This window comes from Zonotrichia albicollis, chromosome 14 (assembly GCF_047830755.1).
Source record: "Zonotrichia albicollis isolate bZonAlb1 chromosome 14, bZonAlb1.hap1, whole genome shotgun sequence".
Classification (NCBI taxonomy): domain Eukaryota; kingdom Metazoa; phylum Chordata; class Aves; order Passeriformes; family Passerellidae; genus Zonotrichia; species Zonotrichia albicollis.
This window is the reverse complement of record NC_133832.1, coordinates 12,325,089-12,352,509: the sequence shown is the minus strand read 5'-3', so window position 1 is coordinate 12,352,509 and position 27,421 is coordinate 12,325,089. Positions and strand designations below refer to the sequence as shown.

General features: G+C 42.6%; 1 protein-coding gene across 8 annotated transcripts in view; it reads right to left on the bottom strand.

Moving 5' to 3' along the window:
* Positions 1-27,421, bottom strand: part of IL1RAPL2 (interleukin 1 receptor accessory protein like 2) — a 334,955-nt gene that overhangs the window by 282,801 nt on the left and 24,733 nt on the right. The window contains exon 1 of one of the 8 annotated variants that reach the window (XM_074551344.1): positions 8,104-8,188. The exons of the other annotated variants lie outside the window; for them this stretch is intronic. Coding sequence (XP_074407445.1) covers positions 8,104-8,179 — 76 coding nt within the window. The 5' untranslated portion in view covers positions 8,180-8,188. Of the gene's footprint in view, positions 1-8,103; positions 8,189-27,421 lie in introns of those variants that run through there. 8 annotated transcript variants of the gene reach the window in all.

The following is a 27,421-nucleotide window of genomic DNA, read 5'->3' as shown; positions in this document are numbered from 1 at the left end:
AATACAGCTGGCATTTCAACCAGAGTTCATCACACTCTGCAGCTGAGGACAGGAAATTGTTGTTGTTTTGTTATGCTTTTCTAAGAAATACACAAGAGGAAAAAGAAAATTGTCTCTTCCTGAGCTGCTCCCTGTCCCTGCAGACCACAAACCCATTCAAGGACTCTGAGTCACAGCCTGAATGTGCACTTTCCCAGAGCAAAGGCACCCAAAACAACCCCATTAAAGTGCAGCCAAAAGAGAGAACGAGCTTTTTCACATGCTTCAATGGCTCACAGCACTTTGATTTCCATTTGGCCACCCAGTATTCAGCCCAATTCCTCATCTGGAAGTGTCTAGAAAAATTAAACTGGAGGAACAGCACACTTTAGCAAGAGAGTGAGGACAAGTGGTTGTAGTTTTGTACACATTCTAGCAAGGTCCCTTTTGAATGAGGTTGTGCTACACAAGATGAAACCAATAAACACTTGTAGAGCACCTCCTTCTCCAGCTCACATCAGGGTGGGCAGCAGCTGCCACATCAGCCCTGCTAAAGGTCTCCAGTGGTGCAGGCAAATTTGAATTTTGCTGCCCATGGATCCAGCCTGGGCTGTTCCAGCTTGTGGAAGACACGTGAGGAGTCAGACTGGCTGTTCCTGCTGCTGGGGATGCGACAGCAGAGACAGTCAACAACAGCTGGTGCTGGGCCCCAGCCATCTCCTGCTCTCACAGATGCCTGGTCCTGTCCCACGGAGCCAGCCTGGCTCCCCAGGGCTCTGGCACTGCCCAGGACACGGCACAGCAGCAGCTGCTGGGGCTGCCCCTGCCCGAGCTTCCTTCTGCCTTGCCTAGAGCTGCCTTGTTTTCACACCTCCGCCTGGCAAAACTGCAAAAACCAGCACAGCTCAGGAGAGAGGGAAACACCCCTCCACAGCAGAACAGAAAACAAGAGGATCTCTCTTATGAGGTTAAAAATATTCTCAAAGCAGTATTTTAATAGCCTTCCTAAAAAAATTAGAAATAATTGCTGTGAATATAGTGTGAGCAAAGCAGGCAGAAGCTGGATTTATTACAAGTAGGAGCTTAAATATTATAACCTCTTTAGGTCAAGAGACACAGTTAATTTTGATGAGAAAAATGAAGTATCCCACTTGGTTTTGGGCAAATCCTGTTTTATGAGAAGTATTTCAGTTCACTTGATTTCAATTTATTCCAGTGACTTGAAAACCCAGCTGTATTTTTTCAATAATAAAGACACACAAGATTTTGCCAGTGATGAACAAATAAAAAAAAAAAATCTATGAGAGCTAGAAAAGGGAGGAAAATCTAGAAACAGTAGTGTGAAGAGGCAAGCACAACAGACATTAATCTCTGTGCAAGCCAGCAGTCACAGCTTCAGAAAATACACTTAGAGGAGGAAGGCAAGGGATGTAAAGCTGCCCTGGCCTGACAGGACATGCAGCCCTTGGGCTGGAAGGGGAGAGCCAAGCAAGAGCACTCAGCTCCTGCATTCAGTGACAGGCACAGGCCTTGGAGCCAACCCAGCTCCAGCACAGCACCTCCGAGTGCACACAAGTTAATAGGAGGGCAGGCCTGGTCCTGCTGACATTAATGTCAATGTTTTTCTCAAGCTCAGGTTTGCAGCTTGCTCTGCTCACACCCCCTAATGGATGTGACAGCCCAGTCAAGGCACCAGCACTGCTGCTCTTCGTTCACAGGGGCCAGGGCTCAACATATTCCACACGCTCACAGAATGCTCCAAAGGCAAAGCTGCTTTTTTCAAATCTGTCATCACAGAGGGACACTTGCAGAGCAGATGAGCTTAGAAAGCATCAGCACACAAAGCAGTTCTTCACTACTACTGTGTCACTTTTGGACAGCGCAGTGAATTCTGTAACTTCCACATCAAGTTGGGTTTTGTTCTTTCAGCACTTTAAGCTACCTCTTTGCAACCAGCCTTAATCTAAGTTGCTTGAGACTGCTAACTGGGTGACTAAAGAAAAATTGGATTTTATAGAAACCAGTAGACCCAAATATCCCTTATCTTTACACTTAAATCAGGTGTAAAAGGTTATAGCATCTTATAACAAGGACTTAAAAGGTTATAACATCTTCAGAGCACACAAAAACATGAGAGGCACCCACTGCCCATAGTGAAAAGGCTCATTTCAATGAGATTTGCATCAGCCAGCCACTGAAGTCCGGAGCCTGGCTTGAAGGCACTGACCCTGCCACACAAGGAGCTCACCTGGGCAGAACACGTTGGCTCATCCTCAGCACAGCTCCCTTGCCAGCACTGAGATCTGCTCTTGACATTTCACCCCCAAGCCACCCACCTCTTGTACAGCCCAGACTTCTCTCACACTTTCCTGGAGGTGAACAATTCAGAATCTGGCTGGAGACTGTTGTAAAACGTGCAGGTTCTGAAGCTCCATTACATTAAACAAAAACATTTGCTATAAAATCAGCACTACAAGCACAAGCAAAAGCCAGATCTTTTTCTGCCAGGATGGATCCCATGTCTTATGACCAGAGATAACTGCAATAGCTTTCTCTCTAATGATGAGCACCTTCTGGGTTCCTGGCAGTGCTGCAACCACCTGGAATGAGAGGCACCCCAAGCATTCATCTGCTGCCCTCTGTTAGCTCAAACACATCCACATTGGGAACACCTTGCAGAATATGTTCTAAGCAACACAAAAACAAGACAGTGTCTTCTCCACTGAGCCCAGCAGGCTCTGACAAAGCCCACATTTGCAATGAGGTAGAACTTCTCAGTATATGCATCTTTATTTACTTCCTGGTGCAAGAATTAATTAATTCAGCTAAATTAATATGTTTCTCTTAAGAACTTAGTAAAAGCAGCCCCACACTAGAGAAAGAGCCCTGGATAGGACACTTGCACAAAGGTTCACACTTTCCTTTCTGGCAGCCAGATTTGGGGGATAATTACCTTTTACCTCAAGGGTAATTTTTCACAATAAGGCTACCTCTTTTTTTTTTTTTTTTACTCACAGAAGAGATGTTAAATTGTCACAGATGGTCATTTGTTTTCATTTTGTGTGTTTTACACAGCACATTTTATGGATTATAATAGCTAATTAAACATAACAAATAAAATTAATTTCAAATTTAAATGTTGAGCCTGCCTAATCTTCACAACACACCATTACTGTTGAGGTAGCAGAGCTTAAACATAACAGGGGTAACAGGGTCCTTTGGCAGTCCCATCACAGCCCAGCTGCTGACTATCAAGTCACTTTACTGTTTAAAATTCAGAGGAGCTGACTGCCAGTGATATACAGGGTGCTCAACACCACATAATATCAGGCCTCCACTTTATTTACAGTAAAACCTATTTATTTTACAAGGGCTTTTTCAGAACAGTTCATATTCATATTTTGTTCTTTTCCACCTATACTGTATTTGTAGATTCTATTATTCAAATACACTCCCACGACAGTGAAAGATAACAAATAGAGCCAGGCATGTGCTACTTCACAGGACAGATATACAATTCCCTTCACTATAAGAGAACTGCAATAGCATTCAGAAATGCCTGGGTTGCAGAGTCAGCAAAAATGTTCTAAAGAAAACTTAAAAAACAAGTATTTTACTCACTCCTCCCACAAGATTTTTACTTGACAGAAATAATGGAAATAAATGGAAAATAAAAATGCTGCCCATAATTTATTACACTGTGTTTCACCTGCTGCTCTCCATATTCACATCTCTGATCTTTGTTGAGCGCAGAACTCAGTAATATTGCCAAGTACTATTCCAACAAATAAATTGGTTTTTAGACCTGCCACAATGCTTTTTGTAGAGACTGTGGTGGTGTGGAATAAAGAACATGAAAATTAGTGAGAAGAGCAGGGGGAAACACAACTGTGGCATCTTTTGTTCCTGGCCAGATGCACAAGCCCAGGCTGCTTAGGCAATCCTGCAGCACTCAGCACTGCAACAGCTCAGAAACCGTTTTCATTTCATTTTCCCAGGTGGGAAAAGACAAACAAACATACAGAGATGTTTTAAAAAACAGACCAACCAGTCCAACAAACAAAAGGCCAACAACACACTTGTCTTGAGTGGCTTGTCAATAACACACAACAGACACCAACATACTTGTCTGTCTCCCACTGTGATCAAATAAATTTCAACGTGAACGTGCATTAAGTAGGAAAAAATGCCAAAGGTTCCACCCCTCGTCAGCTGGAACTAATCTTGCCTTTTGCATTTTTCCAGAAATTAATGAGGACTGATGGAAGGTGATAAGGAACACCACATCTTCAGTAATGCACAGAGATTTCTCTACCAGGCTAAAATGAAATACTTTAACATCCAAGATTTCACACTCATCTTTGTCCATTTCCTGCTAACATGCCCTTTTCCTCTTAATACAATCATTACTGGTGTGACCTTTCAAGATGCCCATACAATCTGTTGTTAATTTTTCTGAGCACTTAATCTCTTAAAGTACCTGTTCTCACATGTCCTACTACAGTTAAAACTTTTGGTAAAGGAAAAAAAAAAAAGCTGCTTTGTCTATACATTAAAATTAAACTCTGTACCTTTCATTAGTGTTATTGCTATATACATGAGCTTTTGGGAATGTTTATAAAACACAGTGGTTCCTCTTGGAGAAGGCTAGAGGGAGATTGAATATTGATGGATTGCTGGCATTTCGAAACTGGTATTGGGAAAAAATAGTGTGGTTTGATTGGGAAGGAACATCTGTGCTTGTTTAGGTATGTTGTATAGTTATTCCATCACACTAAAAATTCAACAGGCCACAGGTTTTAGGGTACTATTTTGTTTTCAAAAGGACTACAGCAAACAGTAAGAGAAGAGCTTTATGAAGCCAGACCTACCCATTCCAATACTTCAACAGCAGCACCTGAAATAGAAATATCTTGATAGAAACCAACTTTTAGAAAAAAAGGAGACCTTCCCTTAGCAAATAACTTCTTTTAAAAAGCTTCAACAAAGCAGTTTTGCCCTCCCAGAAGAGCCACATTCCCACAGTGGGTGAAGCAGTCCCTGACACCTCAGCACTTGAGCAATGAACAAGAAGCCCCTGACCAGGTTTGTAGAGAAGAGGGGAGCACCATCTAGATTCAGCCTGGATCATAATTCTGATGTAATTCTGGGGCCAAAAAGCAGTGAGCACTTGAACAACATCACTACAACATTCTGTGGAGGCAGCATGACCGTGGTCTTCAATTTTTCTCTTTCTTCACAGAAAAAGATGCAAATTTGCAGAAAGCCAACCTTCTTAAAACAGTATTATGTGCAATTAAGTGCATTCATCACACCTCATTCATTCATTCTTGACATTCAGCTGGATTTTCCAAAGAACCTGTTGTGAATTTGATTTTCCACTGAATACTTGCATATTATCTGATAAGTACTTTTCCTTATTTATTCATTGTGATGAACTCATGAAATTCTCTAATATATTCGTTATTAATATTACTCAAACATTTTGTTGGCAAATAATCCTTGGTTTATAGGTCATTCGAATTGCAAATTGTAACTATTAGAGTCATTTTTTAACATAAGTAATTTATTTAACTTAAGTAATGCATACAGCCAATTTAATCAATGTGCAGTGAATTTCAATTTGTGCATTTGGCTTTAAGAGTCTTAGATACATAAATCATGCACTCAGGAAACTGAAGATAATAATATGGAACTTAAATGAATAATTGGAACCACATGAACTAGTTCCACAGAAAACATGAAAATAGCCACATATACAAGCCAATCTAAATTCACTGTCCAAATCTCATGAACATTTGCAATCCTTTTTTCCCTTTCTAATTCACTCTGATACAGTTAATTTGTAACAAAACCATGCCAGCAGCTTGAGCAGACACTGCCAGATTGCTTTCCACTTCCTCCTCTGCATCCTTATTTAGGATATTAAATAACCCTGGTCGCTATTAACTTTGCTGCGTGTACTGTCTCAAAAAGAGATTTGACCACCACAAATAGCAAGATCTTCAACTTCCACAGTATTTGGGAGGCAAACTGCAATTAGTGGTTACTTGAATCGATCCTAAATAGCCTAGGACAGCTCCAGTTGCTTAATGCTTTTGATTTTATTATAAGACCAGAGATAAAACTATAATGAGGTTTGGTGATAGTAGGAAGTTGGTCCTCTGGGACTTAAAATTGAAGTAGGCAGGCAAAAATTAAATGTTTATCTAGCAGATTCCTGTTTGTTCGTGCTTTAATGTATTCCCACCTCAGCTTCTGCTGCAACTAGGGAACAACCCTATGTCATCATAATCCTTCAAGAAGGAGAGAATAAAAGATAAGGAAGGAAGAACTAAAGAAAGAAAAACATGAAGCTGACAGCTGATACCTATTTACCAGCATGACTTTTCCTAGTAAAAAGACCTTACTTGGAATGGGCAACAGACCAAAAACTGCACAACCTCCACAGCCTTGAGACTTCTTTAACTGGATCCAAGGCAGAAAAACACAGCACAACAGTGCACAAGCAACCTGGGGTAAGCTCATATGTGCTCACCTCTACCAATATATTGTATAGCTCAGAAATTAGCAGGTGATCTGGAAGCAAGAGCAAAGATATGGTGTGTTACATCACTGAACTCACCTTCTAACAAAAGACACAGCCCTTGCCCTCTGTAGACAAGCCTAGAACAGGGTTTCTGACACACAAAATTGCTGTGAGATTCCAAGAGCTGGGTTCATGAGGAGAAGAGAATCAGTCACAGAAAGCCTAGACCAGAAAACTCGCATTCCCTCCCCTCTTCTGCAGCTGTGGAGCTGCTCAGACATGCAAGGTTTTGTTCCAGGCTGCTCTCCAGTTATGAGAGGCTTCATGTCTCATAGATGTGGCATCATGTCCCAGACACACGAAGTAAAACACTGTAACCACCACTGAAGTGTTGAACCAGCATTTGAATGGGCAGAACTGTGGTTATACATATGATTCAGTACTTGAGTGGGGAGGTGAAACAAAAGCACCTTCTGCAGATCTGACCTTGTGCAGATTCATACAGATGATTTTGCATCCCACGATGACATCAAATAGTAAAAATGTAAGAATCTCACACTGGTGTAGAACATACAAATGGTCATTTCCAGATGCAACATCCATTAGAAAGACTGATCCTCCTGGACAAGTTCTGATGGCCAGAAGAGAAAACTGACTTTGGGAATTGCCCAGACATTGGGATTTTGAGTCTGAGCAGGAAGGCAGAGCTGAATGGCCCTTCCAAGAAATCAGAGAGGCAGTCAAGCCAGAGGAGGGTTAGATGGGAAATGGAGTGATGTAAGCACTCTGCTTATTTGGGTGATGAACTAGAGTCCTTCAAAGGGTTCATGGCTGCTACATCAGGGTAGATTTACCCAAACAGTAACTCAGACATTGCTACAGCATGAATGAGTTAGGCACGGCACTGCACAGCACAAACTCCACTGCAAGGGGTTACAGAACTCACTAAACTCATTCCTAGATTTCAACACCCTAAATTTTTGCCCCTTTCCCAGGTGGCAGCATCAATCTGCAGATGGGTGAATGGAAGCAGAGAAAACCAGCGTGCACCTATCAAAACCCACCCACAGTACCCTGTTTACACAGTGGAGGAGGAAGCACACAAGTTTTTGAGTTGTTTGCACAAGGGACTTCCCATGAGAGCTCAGAAATGCTTCAGCACATGCCATTTCATGCAGCAATGGCCTGTCACACACTGGCAAAAGGAAACTTTTCCCACCACCAAATTCTCTATTACTGCACATTTTCAGGGCAGGCAGGTGGCTCAGAGACAGCACAAGTGGAAACCCTCCTGTCTTCACACTGCGCAACTGGACTTCAAACTGCAGTCCATGAAAGCCTCCTAAAGGGTGCTGCTAGCACACACTGCTGCACAAAAATTTTACTGCAACATCCTTCTTCCTTTTCCATTTGAATCTTTCACCTCATTCGATGTTACAAAATCTGAAATCCTTACTAAGTGCCGTGACACGCTGAATTGTTATTAACAAGCTTATTAGAGCTGTGAAACAGGATTTCCATTACATAAATCTCTCACTTTCCCCACAGTACAACAGGATACCATTCTAAGTATCTTATAATGCCCAGTGACCTACCTATTGCCTTGTAACAGAAGCAATCATCTCTGATTTGGCCTTCATGAATTCTCCAGCTGTCATGATTCATTAACATACTGTAAAGTGTTCCTTGCCTAGCAGTGAAAATGTCCTGCTCTTCCCTCTCATAAGTAGCCTCTCTCCATTCAGCTCCTTGGGTAATCAATGCTAATTACATAATCCTGTGATCATCTCCTGAAATTAGCACAAATGGTAACGTGTTCTTTGATTGCCAATGTTTTTGTAAATGTTACATTAAAAGATAGCACTAAAATAACAGCATAGACAAAATTTGTATTAGAACCATGCATGCCATTTCAAAATTCACAGCAACGATGACATGCAGAGTGGGAGCCCACTGCCATTCATTGGAACTGATTTATCAAGGCACCCACTTCCAGTTTTGACAATACTGGGAAGGAAAAATACAATCTACAGTGAGTATTAGCAATAAGAGAACATGATATTACAGCTGCAAATTCTCAACGAGTCATTTTTAAGATTAAAAAAAAAGATTTAGTTATAACAGATAATTTAGCAATATTTTGGAATGGGGAAGGAAAAAAAAAACAATGCAAACAAATTTCAGAATGTTGTTCAGTGGTTGCCTAAAACCAAGGCATCTGATGAAGATTTCTAACTGTGCAGCATCATGTAGCACCAGTCCAGCACAACACAAAAGCCATTACCAAACAGTTCCTGTGAGAACTTACAAAACACACTGGAACATGGCTGTTTAGTACTGAAAGCCAAACCTCTACAAACTCCCATTATCCACCAGGAGCTAAATAACTAAAAAAATATAGGACAGGTCATTTTGATAGTCAATTAGATGGGAAATAAATGACCATGCAGGAATCTCAGAAAAATGATGAGGAATGAACTGGGTAACTGGATCAAGCCATTATTTCTGAAAAGAACCAGGAAGCTGGTGGATAATTTAGTGCGATTGTCCAAGACAAGAAGCAGCTGCTTGGAGAAAGTTTTTATGAACGTGGAGCCTTAAATATTTCATTGTGAAAGAGCTAGTCATCTTTCAGGAATTATATATTTTATTCTATTAAAGACAGGGCCACTGGCTTGAGTAATTAACACAACTCAAACAAAGGCCCTATGGGACCCTGTGGTGATCAATTTTAAAAACCAAAACAAAAGCAACACAGGATGAAATTCCAAGTCAGACACAAAATCTCAATAACAATTCTGACCTCTTGTAAAGGACAATTCATTTCATTTACAAGGTTCTCAAATAAAAACACCTCAAAGCTTCTGCAAAAAGAAATGTACCCTTGGCCCCTGGACACTCTGTCTACTCCAGACTTCATGCATTTATGGGACATGACAAGCTGATGGGGGAAACTGCACAGTTCCAGCCACCCTTGACTGAGAAATTTACACTGAAAGAAGTGCTGAGAAGGATCATCTAGAAAACCAGGCAAACTGAGATTCAATTTTACAAGATGATAGTAGTTAAACACTGCTCCAAGTAACTGTGGAAACCTTAGGGGCATGAGAAGGTGTCCAGTCAGTGGAGCCCAGAGGTTCTGAGGGAGCAGCAGCACTGGGAGCCTGGATCCCACTGCTTACGAACAGGATATCTTGATAAAATTGAAGAGAGTATGTGACCTATTTGCCCACTACAGCAGAAGACTTGATCCAAAAGCATCTCCATCCCTCCACACGCCTACGCAAATCTAATATCTGAAACTTCCAATTTCAATTAATTGGATGCACTCCACGATTTCTGAGAAGTATCAGCCTTTAAAACCTCAGGAAGTATCTACAGAAACAATTCTGTCATACACATTAATGTTTCTATGGTGACTTCCTAGCACTTCATTGGATTCCCTTTTGTAAACGCTCAGGGTACTCCCACACCACCCTGCAAACCCAAACCCTAGGTAAACCAAAATGGAAAACTCAGTTTTTCCCTACCCAAAAGTAAAGTCAAGCTCTAAATACACATTCACTGTTCTGCCCACATCACACCTCCATGGCCTGAGCATGTTCTAGAGCACTGCCGGATGGTGCCACGTCACCCAGGCAGTGCCAGTGACACAGACAAAGCTCCATCCTGCTATATATACACCATGATCTCACTTGAGCCAGGAATATCAGAGTATTTTGTCTTGAAATACAAGAGCATTTTCCTGGAGCATTTATACTCACGGACTGTTCACAGATACTAGAGCAGAGTCCACCTAAATACAGAAAAACTACAGGAACAGCAGCCCTTTCTCACTGCCTCCTTGCTTCCTCTTCTTGTCAGTATATTTTCTCCCCGTTTTCCATTAAGAAATTCCTGTATTCTCCTCAAGGGCTCATTAACCTCTCTAAAATCCCATTCTGACTCTATCAAACGCCTTCTGAAAGGACCAGGGCTGTCAGAGGGACCTGAGACCCAACAAATACTCCCTGAACATTGACCTCAGAGCCTACTCACCTACAGCACTTGCACATCCTCATCTGTCTGCTTTCAAGTCACTTTGCCATTTGTTGATAAGCAATTACCAGATTGTCCAGTGGAACAATTTATTCTTGTCTTCAGTTCACTATTAACTGTGAAACCTTGCAGATGGTAGTGCAGAATAAAACCCTTTCCCATCTGCCTGATCAAACAGTTGATAACCAAGATGTGGCAGGGCTTGGTAAAGCCAGCATTGTGCTTGGCAGTGGGTAAATGGATTAGATAGCTCCCTCACTGTGTTATTTTCTTAAGGGCCTAGAACATAAAGATATTTCTTGGAAACTCAGTAAAGCCCCAAGACTCACAGGTGCTTGCAAGCATTGCCAGATCATGCCATTCTTTCTTCCTACAGCTCCCCTTTTTGCATGTTAAAGATTAATAATTTATTTGGTACAGAACTCTACTATTCTGTCTCACTCTGCTCTGGCACCAATGCAGCTTCCTGCTGAGTTGAACACACCACTACAGATACATCATTTTCTGTTTTGAATATTTTCTGGCAAAGGTAACATTAACAAAATGAAGGTTCTTGCAAGCAGCAGCTGTTGTGGGTAGTATATATCCTGGGTAACTGCTTAAAGGAAGTAATAGAGGCTGTTTCCTCTGGGAAATATGTATAAATGGAGAAGTCTCCGATGAATAACTCTAAGAGAAATCCAAACCTATGGCTCCCCATACAGTCATTTGGGGATATTCTTATTAAACAAGGATAGATTTGCATAGCAAGGCTCCAGTCACAAACCCTCTCTCATCACACAAAGAGCACAGCAGTCACTCCAGCAAACAGCCTGAGCCACTCTCCCACACAGTGCTCCACTGGGACCCTGCTGGCCAAGACATCTTTTCATGGCCTTGTTCATTTGTGTACAAAATCACTGCTCTGTATAAAACAGCAACACGGTCACGGGCCAGCCTCACAGTGCCACAGCCACTCAGAGGAAATCCTGGCACTCCATAACTAACCCATGCCATGGTGCTGTTTGCTCCTGCATCCACTAATGCACAGGACAGAGTGTCAACTTACATTTTGAAATCCTGTGATGCTGTCACTTTGTGTCACAGTGTTAAGTGGTTTTGATTATTTGATGTCAGCTCAGTTTACTTAAAGCATTCCCACCACTTACATTTGGTCTCCATCAAAACGTGTCAGAAATCTCTTAGCAAGAGCTGTTCTTAACCCAAAGGGCTCAGCGGGGCTCAGCTGCAACTGCTGGTGCTCGCAACATGCAATGTTTACTGGGGAGGTTCTTTTGAGAATGGCTCTCCTCATCACAGCATCTCTCCCATTGAAATGAGCCTGGTCCCCAATAAACCCACTCAGGAAAGCTTTTATATTGAAGTAATTATTAGAAATAAGTATTAGGCAGTAATAGTACTTTCTAATGACCAAGGTGCCCACACCCTGCCCCAGCCGTGCTCCTGGCTGCCCAGGCCTCCTCAGCCAGGCAAGGGGTCACTGTCCCAGCACTGCACCCTGTACCAGCTCCAGGGACTGACAAAACCTGGCTCAAGCAGAGCCAGATTTTCAGTGCAGCAATGGTACCAGCCCCAATGCTTTCCATTCCCCTCATTACAGAAATTACAAGGGTTCTGGTTTTGAAGATGGGTATCACAAGTGCTGGAGTCTCCCCTCAGATATGTGCCCAAAGAATGAGAAGCTTGTAAGGATAACTGACTTTCAGCTTTTCTTCTCATAACTCATTCACTTTTACAGCCTGAATTCACCCTCCTCTGCCTAACCATGGAACATTAACAGCCTTCTCAGAGCATCCTGGAAGAAAGAAGCATCAGCTGAAATGTGCTTCCACCGACATCCAACCTCCCTGGACCACGGAGACCTTCACAGGCAGGTGATGTGCTCTAACAGTGGATTTGAACACAAGCTGCAGTGCTAGATGAACCAATCACTGAACATCACCAAAATTATCATGAAAATGAGTAATAACATGTTCTTTAAAGCTCTCCTGACTAAGTCCTGACCTCCCAACGCACTGTTAGCACTCATAACGTTCCTTTATGTCAAGGAAACTACGACCATTGTCAGCTGATTTACACACGATCAGAATCAATCGTCTGTGTTCTCAAGTGATCCTGGACATGAACTGAATGCCATTAGAACAATGGCATTCAGTTGAAAGTTCTGCAGAAAACAAGACTCTATTTTTTTTAATAAAGTAATTGTAAATTAAAGAATAAGTGTTCTTAAATTACTGAAAGATTTAATTTACTCCGGAAACACCTGAATCATCATTAACACTATAAGGATCTCTTTGCATTAATTCATATCCAAATTCAAGGCTGTACATTTTGTTAGGTTTCTCTCTTCCTGTTCACATTTGTACCCAATTAAACTTCAGTACAGGTGCATACGGGTTAGTAATCACATTTTATATTTTGCATGCAGATTAGTCCTATTTGAATCTGCATAAATTTGTTATGCATCACTGCAAAAGTGAATGCTCAAGCAACTTTTATTTTTATCTAATCAAATCACTACCTAATGAAAAACGAGCAACTGTGCACAAAGGTGCACTCGGGCAGACTCACAGATCCCTGGGAACAGGAGCCACTCAGGAGGGCTCCCAGGTGTGAGCCTCTCCCTCCTCGTGGTCAAAATGTGATCAGCCACACCCAAAATGCCACTGTGCCTTCTGCACAAAGGTTAAATCAAGATGCCAGCAGAGGATGGACCCAGAAGGGAATTATACAGAACTTCTTTCCTAAACCTTAGCAGAGCCAATGCTCCTTAATGACTATGATTAAAATCCCCCTTCAGAATGGAAATGGTTAAATCTCTTGGCTTCCCTGTGCCTGAGTTTTCTGACTGTGCAGTGAGCATCACATAGAATCACAGAGGCACAGAACAGTGAGGATTGAAAGCAGCCCTAAAGAACACCCAAACCTAAACCCCCTGCCATGGGGGGACACCTTCTGCTAGAGCAGGCTGCCCAAAGTGAACCCTTCCAGAGATGGGGCAGGCACAGCTTCTCTGGGAAACTTGTTCCAGTGGCTCACAACCTCACAGTAAAGAATTTCTTACCAATATCTAGCCCAAACCTACAGTCTCTCAATTTGAAGCCATGTCCTCTTGTCCTGTTACTACACATCCTTGCAAAAAGTTCCTCTCCAGCTCTCTTATGGCTTTTTGTTCTAAGTTGAGGAGCTGAAACAAGAGGAGCTGAACCTCAGGCAGAAAACAGTTCATTTAACTAAACTGCCAGCAGCCACACCACAAAGTGGTAAGTAATATTCAATAGTTTACTCTGGAAGTAACAAGACAAAGCACACACCTTCCACTCCTGAAATTGTAATGAACCTTTTTAAAAGAGACTCTATGATTAAATAATTCTGCCCAACTTGAATTACTCCTTACTACAAATGGGTGGGCCTAGTCCAGAAACAAGTTGGCTGGTGGAGACAAAGAGCGCTTGTTAAAGCAAAATGTAAAAGACACAACCACTTGAAAATGTCATCCTGAAACAGGCAACAGTGTTGCACTATGGCTTATGGTGAGAACGTAATAATGGAGACAAGCAGTTAAAAATTTGTGCCAAGTAATTTCAGACTTGAACAGAAAGCTTGATGAATGCTGCAGCTCAGCCCTCTACACAGCAAAGGGCAGAGGCTGAGGAAGGAGACAGATGCAGAACTCCTGAGGGGTTCTGGGGGGAACAAGGCACTCCACTCACCCATCCCACTCCCAGATATCATGCTGCATTCAGCCAGGCAAATTATTTTCTTATCCCAGGAGCTAAAGAAACACAGGTACCAGGATCTGGAAAATCTGTGTAATTTACCATGGGGCTGGAATACAGGAATTGTAGTTCATCCACCTGAACAGCTGCAGCAGAAGCAGCAAAGGCTGAATGGATATGGCTACTGAATCACAAACAGATCATTTGAACATCTGCCCCAACATGTGAGAGAACATCATGCACTGATCTCATCTTCACACTCACAACCATTTTTAGGAGCATGCTGCCATCTTGGAAACATGCTCTGCTCATCTCCTCTTATGCAGTACAGAGACAGTGGTTGCACCTATTTCAAGTCCCAATCAACACAAGTGAAGCTTTAGTAAAACAACTACAGCAAAATTAACATGCAGCTCCCACTTTCCATTCAGCTCCATGACTGGTCTCAACATGACAGAAAGGGAAGGAGCTCCATGAGGGTCCACAGAAGGAGCAGCACTGGGTTCACAGGGCATCCCAGATGGGCAAAGCCCCGTGGGCATCCCTGCTAACAGGGCTCCCTTCCTCCCATTCCTCCCCACAGACAAGCATCCACCTCTGCAGCACTGAACTGCCACCTCCCCTCGATTCACATGAGGCTGCTTAAGGGATCTTTGAAAAGAGACATTTGAAAGGAATTAAATGGAGCTTAGGAGCAAGAAGCACCTGGCAGTAAACAAGTTCCCTGAAGTGTGAGAGGCTTTGTCCTGTGCACTCCCAGCACATCCCAAGGTCAATTGAGCCCCTCAAGAGCCCTTAGCCAGAGCCAGGCTGCAGGAGCTGCAGGAGCTGCAGAGCAGCACAGACAGCTCTCATCCACGCTGTGCCAGCCACAACTCCTAACTCCTTCCTCCCCAGCAAGAAGGGTCTGCACCTGGGACAGAAGCTAAAACACTGCACCTCATTGCCTTGAATTGCCACCCCAATTCAGCCAGCAGATCCCTCAGAAATCCTTCCATCCTTTCATTTTTATTTTTAAGTTACATTTCTATTTGCATTTCCTTTAAAAAGCATATCCTAACCTTCTTCTGACTTTCCCATCTGCCACCCCCCTCCTACCCACATCCTCTCAAAAAACACAAACATCACCAACTTTCCTAAAAAATCCATACATTGAGGTAATCGGAAACCAAATACTTCATATTAAAGTATTTATGAAACTTGATCAGGAACAAAAAATGAAAAAGCATTTCTGATACTTTTTTTTCACCGATCTCTTTTCAGAGAATGCATGCACATTTTCAACCCATTTTTTCATAGACTTGAACAGACACATAGGTAACCCAAACTGGTCATTTGTTCAACTTCCTACAGTGATTTTCTTACCAACTACTTGCATAAAGAAATTAATCTACTTCAGAAATCAAATCCATGTGACTGATTATTTAAGAAAAATAAAGAAATTTATGTGGAAAATGCTCTCCATTACCACCACCTAATAATACAAATGCATTTCTTTTTCTGTGGTTCTGACACTTCATCCTGCCCAGGTGGGACAGGGACAGACTGGGGAAACACAACTCCCAAGCAGCTGCACCTGTCAGCCCAGGGTTTCTTCCCCCAAACTCTTACCACCTCACCAAGATTTATTTCATGTTTATGGGGCACCAAAACCAGAGGACTTTTATCAGAAATCCCAGCATTTAGTTAAATATTAATCCATATTTAATCCACTAAATGAATGTATCTTACAACAGTTTTCTTGCTGTGTCATTTAAAAAGACTAATGTGTGCAAGAATCAATTTTAGATCAAGATTTTACCTGAATCACTTACCAAGATTTTACTATTCAATAGCAAAACTATTGCCTGTGCTTAAAGGCATTCTGCTTTATGGAAAACAGACCAGTATTAACACAAATGCATTAAGTCTAATTGTCATTATTAGGGCTGAATACAACTCCAAAAATGTATATAAAATATTTAACAGCTCTAGTAAGCAATATTTGCCCTTTAAAAAGATAATCATTAAAAGCACATGAACCACAAAATGAAATTAGCTTTTCCTTTTCCTTTTTTTTAAATAAATGTATCTGTTTAAATCAATGGATTGTCTTCATCTGCAATTTACACAGCACCAAATGAAGAGTGCCAAGTCTCAGAACACTGGAAACACATTTAAATTTTGTGATTAGCTCCATTGTCTTCAGCTTCTGCAAGATAGTAGATTACTTGGAGCCACCTCTTCCTCCTCATTGACAAACATTCACATACAATATTTCAATAGAAAAAAGCAAAATTAACCAGAACAGCCCAAAGGCTGCCCTGAAGGATGTGCTGAGAGGGGGCCAGCCCTGGTGAAGGAGCAGGGTGAGTGAGTCCCAGCACTCCCACCCTGCATCACTGAGCCCAGGAGGAGCCTGGCTGCTGACTCAGTTGAGGACAGCATTTCAACCTACAGCACTTTCTTCTGTAATTTGGGGGATGCTCTGATTAACTACAAATAATTAGCTCATTTTAAAAGGGCATAATCTTCTTTATGCACGCAGCACGCTCTAAAAATGGATTAGCACGGAGTCTAATGCTAGAGCATGTCTGGCATTAGAGGATTCCAGGACACCAACGTGAGCCCATGGCTCATTGGGATGGCTGTGTCCCCTCAGCCAAATCCTCTTGTTCTGCCTCTGTGTGCAGCAGGACCTGCAGGGGGGCACAGGCCTGCCCACCACAGCTGCACATTGCAGGGCTTTTGCTGCAGTTCAGGCTTTCTGCAGCACTGAGTTTTGGAAAGCCAGGCACAAGGGCATTTGACTGGGCATCACTGTTTAATAACCCCGGAGTCACAACTGCAGATGTCTACATTAACACGAGGTCAGAGAGGGGAGCAGATGGTTAGGAAGCTCTTACTGTGAAGGCCCTGATGATTTCCAAAGGTAAAACAGCAAGTAGCTTTTATGTATAAATGATGCTTGCCATATGGTGGGCATGATTGAAATTTTAAACAAAAAAATGAAATTATTACAGTTAGACTGAACAGAACCAAAAGCAATTAAAAGAAAAGCTGAGTTTTACGTTGAAGATCGGAAGCAGTTTTACATCAACAACATTAGTGATCCCAAAAATGGGAGCAGGGTACACTGAAGAGTGATGTTTCTAAGAGCTAGGCACAAATCTCATTAAAACTCAGCTTGCTTCTCTCAAGCAAAACCCCACAACGAGGCTGTCACTTCCAGGCACCAAAATCAATAAACATACAATCAATAGAAAAATCATATTTCATTGGCATTAATTTATTAATTAATCTATTTATTGATTGTGATTACAGGCCATGATTAAAGCCTGATTACAGGCTGTGAATAGGTACTTTCTAAAATACATAAGCATTCTACAAATATAAATAACCAATGACGCGCATTTCTCCACAGCACCTATACATGCATAAAAAGGCACAAAATTACCAGGTGTTCCTAAAAATATAAAAATAGTATCTGCTGGTTTTCAGTAAGTTTTCCTGGGAAGATCATAATTTTTTTGCTAAAACTGAGAGTTCCTGCTCGCAGAAATGAAGATCCCTGGAAGGCTGAGGCTGCCCCATCCTGGCAGGCACCCACGAGGTGGGAGGGCTCTGCCAGCCCCCTCTGTCCCTCGAGCACGGGGACAAACCCTGCTCAGCGGGGTGGAGTCAAGCACATCTTTAACTTCACGCAGTCAAATCAAAATAGCCACCTGTGGATCATTAGATTATCTGCTGCCTCTTAACATAATAAGCAGTTAGATTACATGGCATCCCTCAGTTCATTAAATTAAGCTCACTCAGCAGTGTGCAGTCTGTCTCTCAGAAATCTGGGGGTTTACTGAATCCAGTCAGCCATTCTTCACTTTGTCACAGGCCTGTGATGAAAAAAAAAACACCTCAAATCTTGATTTACCAAAGTCAATCTCAAATTTGCAAAGACTTTAAGGTGGCTGGATGTTACATGAGACAGTCACAGCAAAAACCAAGATCTAAACACAACTGGGCAGATGATTGCCAACAAATCAGCAGGTCCAGGCTGAGGTGTAAGTGAACCTTGTGCCTGTGATACAGAGCTTTTGCAGAAAAAAATTCAGGTTTGAGCTTTCAGGTTCTATAGAAAGGGAAAAGAACCTCAACAGATGCATATTAAATCCAGAGCAAAGTATGTTTGCATGCAGGCACACACACAGCAACCAGACTTGCTTCTCTTCTTGTTTTATCCCTATACCAACTTTCCAAAAACCAAACCCTAGCTCAAGTGGAAACACAGGATTTTGAGGAAAACTCTACAAGGATCCACTGGGCTGTTCATTATACTGCGAAAGATGGTCCCACTCCATGAAACACCAGCCCAGAGAGGCTCTTTGCTATGGTTCCAGGTCCCTTCCCAGAACACAATTCCACTAATCCCATGCTCTGTAATGGGGTTTCCAGGCAGGGCTGGAGACATCAGTCCAGGTAGGCAACCCAGAACTGGTGGGCAATGTGCTTTTTCTCCCCCAGTACTGGAGCAGATCACTGCCCCTGTTCTGCACTGCCTGGGACAGTCTGGCCAGGTGAGATCAATGCCAAAAGTACTGAGGGAGGCTCCTGTACCTGTGTCTGACCCTGGCAGCAGGGGAGATTCTTGTGCCTCCAAAATACCTCCTCCCTCAGGTCTGCAGGGCACAGGAACTGAATTTGTTGTCTTGCTATGTGGAGTGGGAATGGAGGAGCCAAAATATGTTTTATTAATTCTTTCATTTTTGGAATGTAAGTGGATAAGTGGTTTCAGCCTCCAGACATCTCTTAGACACTGTTGACTTTCACGTACTCTTTCAGGGATCATAAAGTTAATTGTTTCCTTCTTTCCCCATGATGCATGGGGATAATGAGAGACCAGGAGCACTCAGAGGGCAAGCATCTAGCAACAAAGCACAGCCAGGCCCAGGGATGCTTGAAGAAAATTTTGTTGCTTTCATTTTAGCCCATGCTCCATTCATATGAGAGGCTATTCCCACAAAAATACAGGCAATTGGGAAAACCACTTTGCAGCAGCTTAGGGCTGAAGCAGAACATTAGGAAGACAACTGTGTACATCTCTGGGGTGTGACAGATGGGGCACACTCAGTGTTACTAAACCCCATTCCTTTCCTTTCCAACAGCCTGCAGTGAGTCACTGTTGCACCACGCCTTCCCCATCCCTGTTAAAAGCCTCCCTGTAGTAACTCTGGCTGCCAGTCACATCCTTCCCTCGCTGCAAGCGCTGCATGGCAGGCAAACTGTAAACCTGCTTTTCCTTCCAGGTAAAAAGCCACTGTCCCTTGCAGCAAAGCCACTCTGGTAACCCAGAATGACACCTGAAATTCTGGGAACATGCCTGGGACAAATCAGCACCACTCAAGCTGCGGATAACACTCCTGAAGAGTTTCTGTTCTCTCTCGCAAATTATCTCATCTAAAAGACTTTATAGACTAATTACAGACTTCTCCATCAGCCCAGTTAGAAAGGCCCCCAGCCATTCCATGTTCCCAAATTGTTAATTACTAGTCCACACTTTTGTGAAGACCAACCCACCAGCAGGTTGACACATGGTGGTGAAGGCATGGGAAGCTCCCTGGAACAGGCTCAGCTCTCTGCATGGGATTGACCAACCTGAGCCTCCACACCTGCTAATTAACTGCTCCCCCACCACTGAGGGAAGAGATCCACATCAGAGCTCAGCTCCAAGGTGCTGCTGCTCTTATTCCTCGATACTGATTTATAAACAGCAAAGATGAGCTCTGAAGAAAACATGCCATGAGGATCTTACACTTTTAATTATTTTATCACAGTCTTCATGTACCCTTTTTTGGATATTATTACCCTGGAGAGTGTGCTAACAACCTTAAGTTGCTGACTAATTAAGTTTTGGTACACTCCAAAGCTGGGTTTTGCACACTAATTAAATTTACAGGCAGTTAGATTTGACGGGTACTATGGTATCTGCCAACGTGCCTTCAGAATCAGTTAAATTATTAATTCTGAGGCAGCAGCCCATTCCCAGGTGTGCAGGGAAGCTCTGTGGCAGTGGAGCTGCCCCAGGAGAGCAGCAGGCAGTGCCCCTGGGCTGCAGGAGTGAGGGATGCATGGGTGAGCATCCCTAGAGGAAGGCAGAGCTGCAGAGGGGGCACCCCCTGGCCCGACACTGCTGGGGAGATGCCAGAATTCCCACCCAGCTCCAGCCCTGAGGGGCAGCTGAGCAGCCATGGGCGCTCTGCTTGCTCCTCCTGCAGTCCCAGCAAGAGCAGCGACACCCCCAGAGGCACAACTGCCCTGGCTGCAGCAGCATCCCTCACCTGGCCCTGCACACCTCTACCTCAGGGTCATTTCAACAGGCTGGGGCTCCATCACACTCCTGTCCCCAAATCCCCCTCCAGACTACAGTTTGAGGCCCAGCCCACGCTGTTGGAGCCTCCACTGCCATGTTGGCAATCCCAACAGGCAGGAAAATCCCCCAAACCCACTGGGTGCTATCACACCTCGGGCCCTCCACAGACACAACACTCATTTAGCAATCTATTTGATCCATGGTGTCAAATGCCTCTCTGATAATTCCCTCGGGCCAGCTGCTCTTGCTATCTCATCTGTTAAATATCTCCAGAACCCAAAAGTCCTCAGGGAGAAAAGCAGTTATTTTGACTAACTGCTCCTCCTCCTCAGCTAGTTACTGTGTGAGCTTCCTCCCACTCAAACACCAGGAGCTGATTAAGACATATGGATTACCTCAACACTACCAGGAATTTCAGTTTAGAAAGTGAAATATTGACATTCTTAATATCACGTTTCACTTTCTCTTGGGAGCCCTTCCTCACACTGACACCGATCCCTGCTGAAACACAGCATCATTGCACAGACTGCAATTCAAGAGCCAGGCAGATGGTTTTTCTGCATGCATTTTGGTTAAAGTTGCTGATGGAGTCAACCCTTTACAGTTTCTTAATTCTACTTAGAAAACTACTTGCAAGTGGCTCTTACTTATGGAAATCTTTAGGTCCTAAAAAGAATTATTCAGTTGCACGTTAAATTTAGAATTTTGCATTTTGGTCTTCCTCCTTGTTTAAAAAATTATTCTCTAGTGTGCTGGTTGTCTTTTCAAAATAACATAAAAACAACACACATGTAGAAAAGCCATAGAGGAAAATTCTTCACTTGAAAATGTCACATTTGGAAATCCTTTAGCAATACAAGTCATTAAAGTAAAACTATATTTCCCATTTGTAAAACCTTTGAAAGATTTATGTCATTCTAACTAGAGGAAAGGTGAGGTTTTGTTTTGAACTGGAAATTAAACTAAATGTAATGTGAAGCTTCCTATTAAACAAAAGTCCTGAGTTTGGCCCTGCTGGGGTCCCACAAGCTCCCATAAATCAGAACCAGCATCCCCCATCCATTCATCTCATTTCCTGAGTTTCTGTTTATGATTGATGGCCTTAAGCTGCAGTAATGTATTTAACCAAGTCAAGAAGAAAATCAGAGTGAACCTCACTGGCTTTACATCTAAAAGTACTGGGCAGATGTATTTAAGTTAACCAAGTGCGAACTCACGTGAAATATCTTTAAAAAAAACCCATAAACTCTCTGACTCTGATTTTTCTTTTTAATCAAACCTGTTTGAAGAAACCTCTATTTGTTTTATAAAAATACACAAAACCCTCAAGAAATAAACATCTCTTTTCAATAAACTAGAGTGATAGCAAAAGGATCAGATGCAGGAGACAACCTTATTTCTATATAGCAGCAGCCAGTGCTACAATCCCCTGCACCCAGGAGAGACAACTAATCCCACTGCCAAAGCCTTTTTACAACTCTACCCCTACAAGGAGAGCTGTAGCCCCCAGAACTGCTTGTAGCTGACATTTCTAGTGCTCTGAGCCACCATTTCTGAGGCAGTCACACATGAAAGAGGCAAAAGTGATTGCAAGGCTTTATGTTTTGATGCCAGCCATTGGTTTGGAGTCAGTGAACCAAGAGAAATTCACATTGAAATGTACTGAAACAAACAAACTAGAAACAAGCCTGAGGCAAAGAAAAGAGGCTTTTATATATTAATTATACTTTGGTTTTGGTTTCTGCCTCGAATAGCAGCTATAGAGTGAAATCCAGCAAGCACTCAGGTACTGCAGAAATGTGCAAGTCAGTCCAATGACCTTCCAGCATCAGGCTCAAACCCTTCAAACACGGGGAAAGCTTGCTTGAGGCAAGGAACCAGCACTCATCTTGGCTTTGCTGATGCAAATCCCCTTTACCTTGAGAGCAGTCCCTGATCTCGGGCAGAGCTGGCCCTGAGAGGACACGAGGAGCCCTTTGCTCTCAGGTTCTGTGTACCCTGGCCAGGCTGTCCCCACCATGGGACAGTGATCAGACACTGCTGGCAGCACTGTGACCCTCTGAAGGGCAGGGCACCTGCACCAGAGCTGCCAGCCCCAACTTCAGGAGCTCAGCCTGGCTGCAAGCAAGTTGAAAATGACAGAGAGCAAAGCCCAGCAAAGCTGCACTCCAGCAGGGCTTGGCTTTTCCCTTCAGCTCATCTCACAGAGATGCAAGCGGCACCAGGCTGACAGCAGCACAACCCAGAGAGCCTCTTTAGCTACATTACAATGACCCCGTGCATTTTTAATTGGGATCTGCCCTTTATTTGTGTTCTCTGACAGCCCGAGGGGGGCATACAACGATGCTCATGAGGACAGGTGGGGATTCCAGAGCATCCTAAGCTCCGCAGGCACTACAGCGCCTTTCAGCTGGAGGAATTGTGCCCTGATGCCCCCTGCAGCCAACAAGCACTGCAGAAAGGCTTTGCCCTGAACACACTGAGACAAGACCCTGCTTTGCAGAGGAAAAAAAAAAAATTTAAAAAAAAATTAAAATGGTCTGAATGGAAGCTGTAAAGTCAGGCAAAAACCGGTTGCTTTCCCAGCCCCATTTTATATTTAGACAAGAGATTAGTATTCACAACTGCTTCACATTTTCCCTTCTAATCTCCTCAGTATCTCTTTGCTGTTCATTGAGTAAGTCTCACTTTCCATCCATTCCATCACAGGACTGGGGAGAGAGGCCACGTGTGGGTTCAGGGTTTCCAGGAGAGCCCATGGTGCCTGCTCTCACAGGAGAGCCTCAGCTCCAGAAGCACAGAAACTAACAGAAACTTCTCTTCATTTATTTTAAGAATTTTAAGTAAAGCTCCCTGAACTCCCCAAGGCAGATTGTTTCCATCAAAGGAAGCCAGTGAGCATGACTGATAAGTCTGATTTTCAGTGGTGCTTAGGTTCTGCAGTTCTCATCAATTGCAGAGCAAGTCATAGGAACTCAGGCCACATTCTTTTAAAGGGTCAGTATTTCAAAATGTATTGCAGTCAACAAAAATTGGGAGTTGCAGCTCTTTGAAAGGTAGGCTGGCCTTCAGCACTTCTCAGAAGTCACACTGTGAATTTTTTTCCTCCTTTTCTCCCTAATGTTTTGCCTTCTGGTTCAGAAAAGACAACAGGAACTCTGGAGCCCCTCATTTCATTACAGAAATTGAAAAGAGAAGACAGACCCAAGCATGTCCTTGGAGAGAAACACAAGTAGTGCAGAGAGCATCCAAAAATGCACAAAACACAGGAAGAACACACAGCCTCTCTGCAGTGTCTTTGCTTCTCCTTCCCACAGGTCAGGGGAACTCACATCACCATTTTGAAACCCAAATTTATCCCCTCTTCCAAGAGTCAGTTTAGTTAGCAATAATATCTGTATTAGTACTGCTAGAGGGATCTGACAAGAAAGTCCTCTTTCTGTTACTACTGCAGAAATTAAATAGCAAAACTGCATTATCCACTGAGAGGGTTTTTGTGTATTTGTTTACTAAATGAGAATTATTTTACAATTCTAATTAGGTAGCTCTTAACTAATATACAAAGAAATCACAGCAGCAAATAAAGCTTTGTTATCAGTACAATCTTATTAAAGGAGAGCTTAAGATTTAAAAAATAATAACAAATAAATCATGATAATGTGGTTTTATATCATCAAATGAGGGAGCTTTTAAAAAGTTCTTTGAATCAACATATTTTCCCTGATGATGTCAGTGTCTTAACACAGGTTCAGTAAAAGAAAAGCTTCTTCAAATGCTTCTGGCATTATTCTATACGTGAAAATCTATGAGGTACAAAATTAAATTATGCATAGTCATTCTTTCACTGTTACACAGGGAAATAGCTGCTCTGGTATTCAGAAGCTTTCAGAAAGTCTTTAACCCTTTCTGAGCTGGCACAGCAGAGTAAATGCTTGCTGAGGTGTAACAGGTCAGAGACCCCACCAAGTCCAAGGAGACCCCAAGTGTTTTATCATCGTTCTGTGATCCCCTGCAGAAGACATTTCCTCATACAGTTTTCCAATGCAGTGCACCACCACAGAATTCAACTCAGACATTATTAAATCAGCTGAATTAAACATAGACATGGGCTTTTGACCCTTTTCTTCTGGTTTAGAGATGCAGTTCGAAGGACTACCGTTGTCATGGAGGGACAAAAAAGTCAAGAGACCAAGGGACAGCATCAGGAATGCTTTAGCAACAGCACTTGGGAGCAGCAAGATCTGACTGTGCCATCAAAGACTGTGGAAGAAAGCAGCCATAATTTACAGTCTCACCCAGAGACTTCATTAATCCTTCTTGACTTAGGGATCCTTTAATGTCTGTAGGAGGCTGCCACATTTTACTTTGCCAGCTAGCAATGCAAACTTCATAGACTTGAAGTCAAACTGTGAAAGCTGAAACCAAAGGCAGACTACATGACTAAATACCGGACAAAAACTTATAACAGAAATTAAGATAAAATTATTTTTCTGTGATTGCTGAAAGCATGAACCTGATTTCTCATATCTTATTAAAAATCCCTTGCTCCCACATTGATTTAATTCTATTTAGTTCACATAAAACTGCTTGAAGAAGGTACTAGAACCTGGCTTCTAGATGTCTGCTTTGCAGCCTCAGTCTCCAAGAGCTTTTTGAGGAATATATCTGGCAAAAAGCTGTTACTGGCCTTCCCTGGTTCTCCACAGCCACAGTGAGGACAGCAGACAATGGATATTTCCAGTCTTATTCCTCCTAACAACGCAGACTTAACAGCATTTTTGGTAGAGACATCATTCACACACTCATGTTTGAGCAGAGTGAATTTGTTTGAAACAAAACCAATTTTTTTCCTAGCTATTTATGAGTATTCCCACTTTTGCCTTACACAGCCAGATGTACACACTGCTGCCATTTTAGCAACATCCAACCACAGCGCTCCAAAAAGTAAAACACAAACACTCAGTACACAGCACTGGGTTCCTGCATCCCAACAAACTTCTCCAAGAGGTGTCTCTAAATATACCTAGTACATATATATATATATATATATATATATTTGCTGCTGCAAACTGAACAGGCCAGAACTGAGATGGCCACTAAGACATGGCCAGGCAATCCCATGTATTTTCCTGCAGAATGAAGTTAATTTTGCATTCAGTCAGGCAAGAACTGTCTAATTCACAGTGGAAGAATTACCAAGCAATCTTGACCCATAGTGTGGCTCTTAGTCACTCAAATCACCACAAGTCCATTAAAAGTTAATCACAAATAATATCAGTAATATAGTTTTGCTTCGGAATTTTTTTTAAATAGCCCTGCCAGGAATTGCAGTATTTCTGCTCTTCTGTTCAAAGTGATCCCAATGTCTGTAAGTAATCTTAATTAATGTTCTGAGACATTAATATTTTATCATTATCACTATGTTCAAAGACCACTTTAGGACAGGCTATAGCCTTCCAATTAGCATTACTAAAGTATTGCTCGTCCTTCATACAGCTGAAGCACTCAAGAGCTCCAGTCAAATACAGAAGAGAGATGATGCCAATTCATGGGAATTTAGTTTAAATGAGTCAACAATTCCAGCCTGAGAGATTATTTTATCCCCATATGTACTTGACAAAAGATAGCTGCCTACTGATACAGTCAAGTTCTGTTTTACAGTTGCATTTAGCTTTCAAGTTGCAAAGGCAGTTTCACAGACAATGCTCAGCTGGAGACCACCACAGCTTTGTTTCTTCATATCATATCTAATTGGAAGGCTTCCAAGGATAATTGTTGTTGAGAAATGTATTGATTTGCTGCTGAGAATCTTAAAGATGTTTGAGGAATTGCAATCTCCCCAAAGGATTTGTCTTTGAAACAACAGTAGTTATGTATTACTTTTCTCTTGCGAACCACAAAACTGCAATTAAAATTCAGATTTTGTATTTGGAAACAATACTGTGGTATCCAAATGGATTAGCATTAGAGGGCTTTTCAAGTGGATGCACTGAAGGAATCTGCACAGCATGTCTGAATTCAGCCTGCACTAAACAATTTGTTGTGTGTTTAGTCAAAGTACAGCCAAGGTGTCATTTTGGGGGAATTCCTGCTGCTACACCTCTTGACATGCTACCATATTGTCATGCTTGACTTTTATTTTAATGAAGAGCCAGCTCCCTGCAGAATGCAATGCAGTACAATTTTCATCATGGCACTGCCTAGAAGAGGCAAAGATTCTTCCTGGGGATTCACTCTGACACATCTGTATTTTTCTCTCCACTTTAGCCACTGCAATGCCTGAGGTGGAAGCAGGAGAGGGACCTGCCAGAGCCTTCCACTGATACCTTGGTTTCCTCCAGCTTGTGCTCTCACCTCAGCAACTCGTGGCACACATCAAATGACACCAACAGGGAAAAAAATCAGCTTAAAAAAGGTTCACAATTACAGAATAAGCACACCCATCAGGTGCTCACTGCCTAAATGGCAGCTGCTGTCCAGAGGGGACCTTTCTGCTGCCACCTCACCAGGACAGAGAGGGGGAGTTCCCTGCAGCAAATGCCAACTGGGCACCACAATGAGAATTGTTGTTATAGGCTAAATAAGCAGCTCTGCTGCTTGATCCTGTGGGCTATGAGGTAATTAGCTGCTAAATAACCAAAATCAATGGATGTTTTTGCAGAATCACACTAAATAAGCAGAAGCTTGGCACACAGAAGGGAGAAACAATCACATTGCTTTGCAGTGGTGTTTTCTAATTTCTAGTTTAATTCCACCAAACTCAATAGCTTTATGGCAGGGAAAAAAACCCCACAGCCTAGGGTAACTTGTAAA